At 54.8% G+C, this 849-nt stretch overlaps 1 protein-coding gene across 1 annotated transcript; it reads left to right on the top strand.

Annotated features, from left to right (window-relative positions):
* Positions 1–234: 234 nt before the first annotated feature.
* On the top strand, positions 235–525 carry LAJ45_11700 (uncharacterized protein; the record flags this gene model as incomplete). The annotated part of the gene is made up of 1 exon (XM_046121175.1): positions 235–525. The coding sequence occupies one exon, from the start codon at positions 235–237 to the stop codon at positions 523–525; it is 291 nt and encodes a 96-aa protein (XP_045965642.1).
* Between the last annotated feature and the right edge of the window lie 324 nt (positions 526–849).

The raw sequence follows: 849 nt of genomic DNA, 5'->3' as shown, positions 1-849 counted from the left end.
GTTGGGACCTTTTCCTTGGGTCCCACGAGCGTAGACCAAAGCGAGTCTGATAATGAATCAAACGATGACACAGACTCGTTGACGACGAACAGCAGCGTTCAGACCAGCAACTACCGTGTATGAGATGCGGGAGCAACTTTTCCCCTCCACAGTTCCGAGGCTTCAGCAGAGGCGGGCGGGCGCCGGCACCGACTCCCCTCCCTCGCACCCACCATCTTCAGCTGCGTGCGCGACATGATCATCCCCGTGAAGCTGTCGGCCGAGCAGGCGTTCATCGCGCTGTTCCAGGTCGTCGCGCAGGGCGACGCCGTGTTCGACAAGTACATTGCGGGCGTCGAGGGGCCGCAGAAGCGCAGCATGGGCGACTATTTCAAGCGTGTGGCGGTGAAGCTGGCGGCCGCGGAGAAGGAGAGGAACGAGGCGGGCGGGGCGGGGCTGGGGCTGAATAGCGATGAGGAGGAGGACGTGCGCGAGATTATGTGTGTGGGTAAGGTGGAGGTGGGGGGTGTGTGGGAGGGGGAGTAGTTAGGGTGGTGGGTTAGATTAGAGGCGGGGATTTGGGGGGGGGCCGGGGGCGATTTTTGTTAGGTGCTCGACTATTTACTACTACTGCTTCTTCTACTACTAAAATTACTGTTACTGGATGTGGGTATTTACTCTTCCTTCTTTCTTTCTTTATGTTTTGGGGTGAAGGGGGGCCCGGGGGGGGGCCGGGGTATGGAAAAGCTTTTTGTTTTTTTGTGTTTGCTGCTTTTGGTTTTTTTTTTTCTTTCTTCTTTTTCTTATAGTTTAGTGCGCTCTCTTCTCTGTCAATGATTTTTTAGATAGGATAGATGAAAGGTACTATCT

This window comes from Morchella importuna (genome assembly GCF_003444635.1).
Source record: "Morchella importuna strain M04M26 chromosome Unknown Morimp01GS086, whole genome shotgun sequence".
Taxonomy (NCBI): domain Eukaryota; kingdom Fungi; phylum Ascomycota; class Pezizomycetes; order Pezizales; family Morchellaceae; genus Morchella; species Morchella importuna.
Note: the sequence above shows the minus strand (reverse complement) of the source record. Positions and strands in the feature narration are given on the sequence as shown.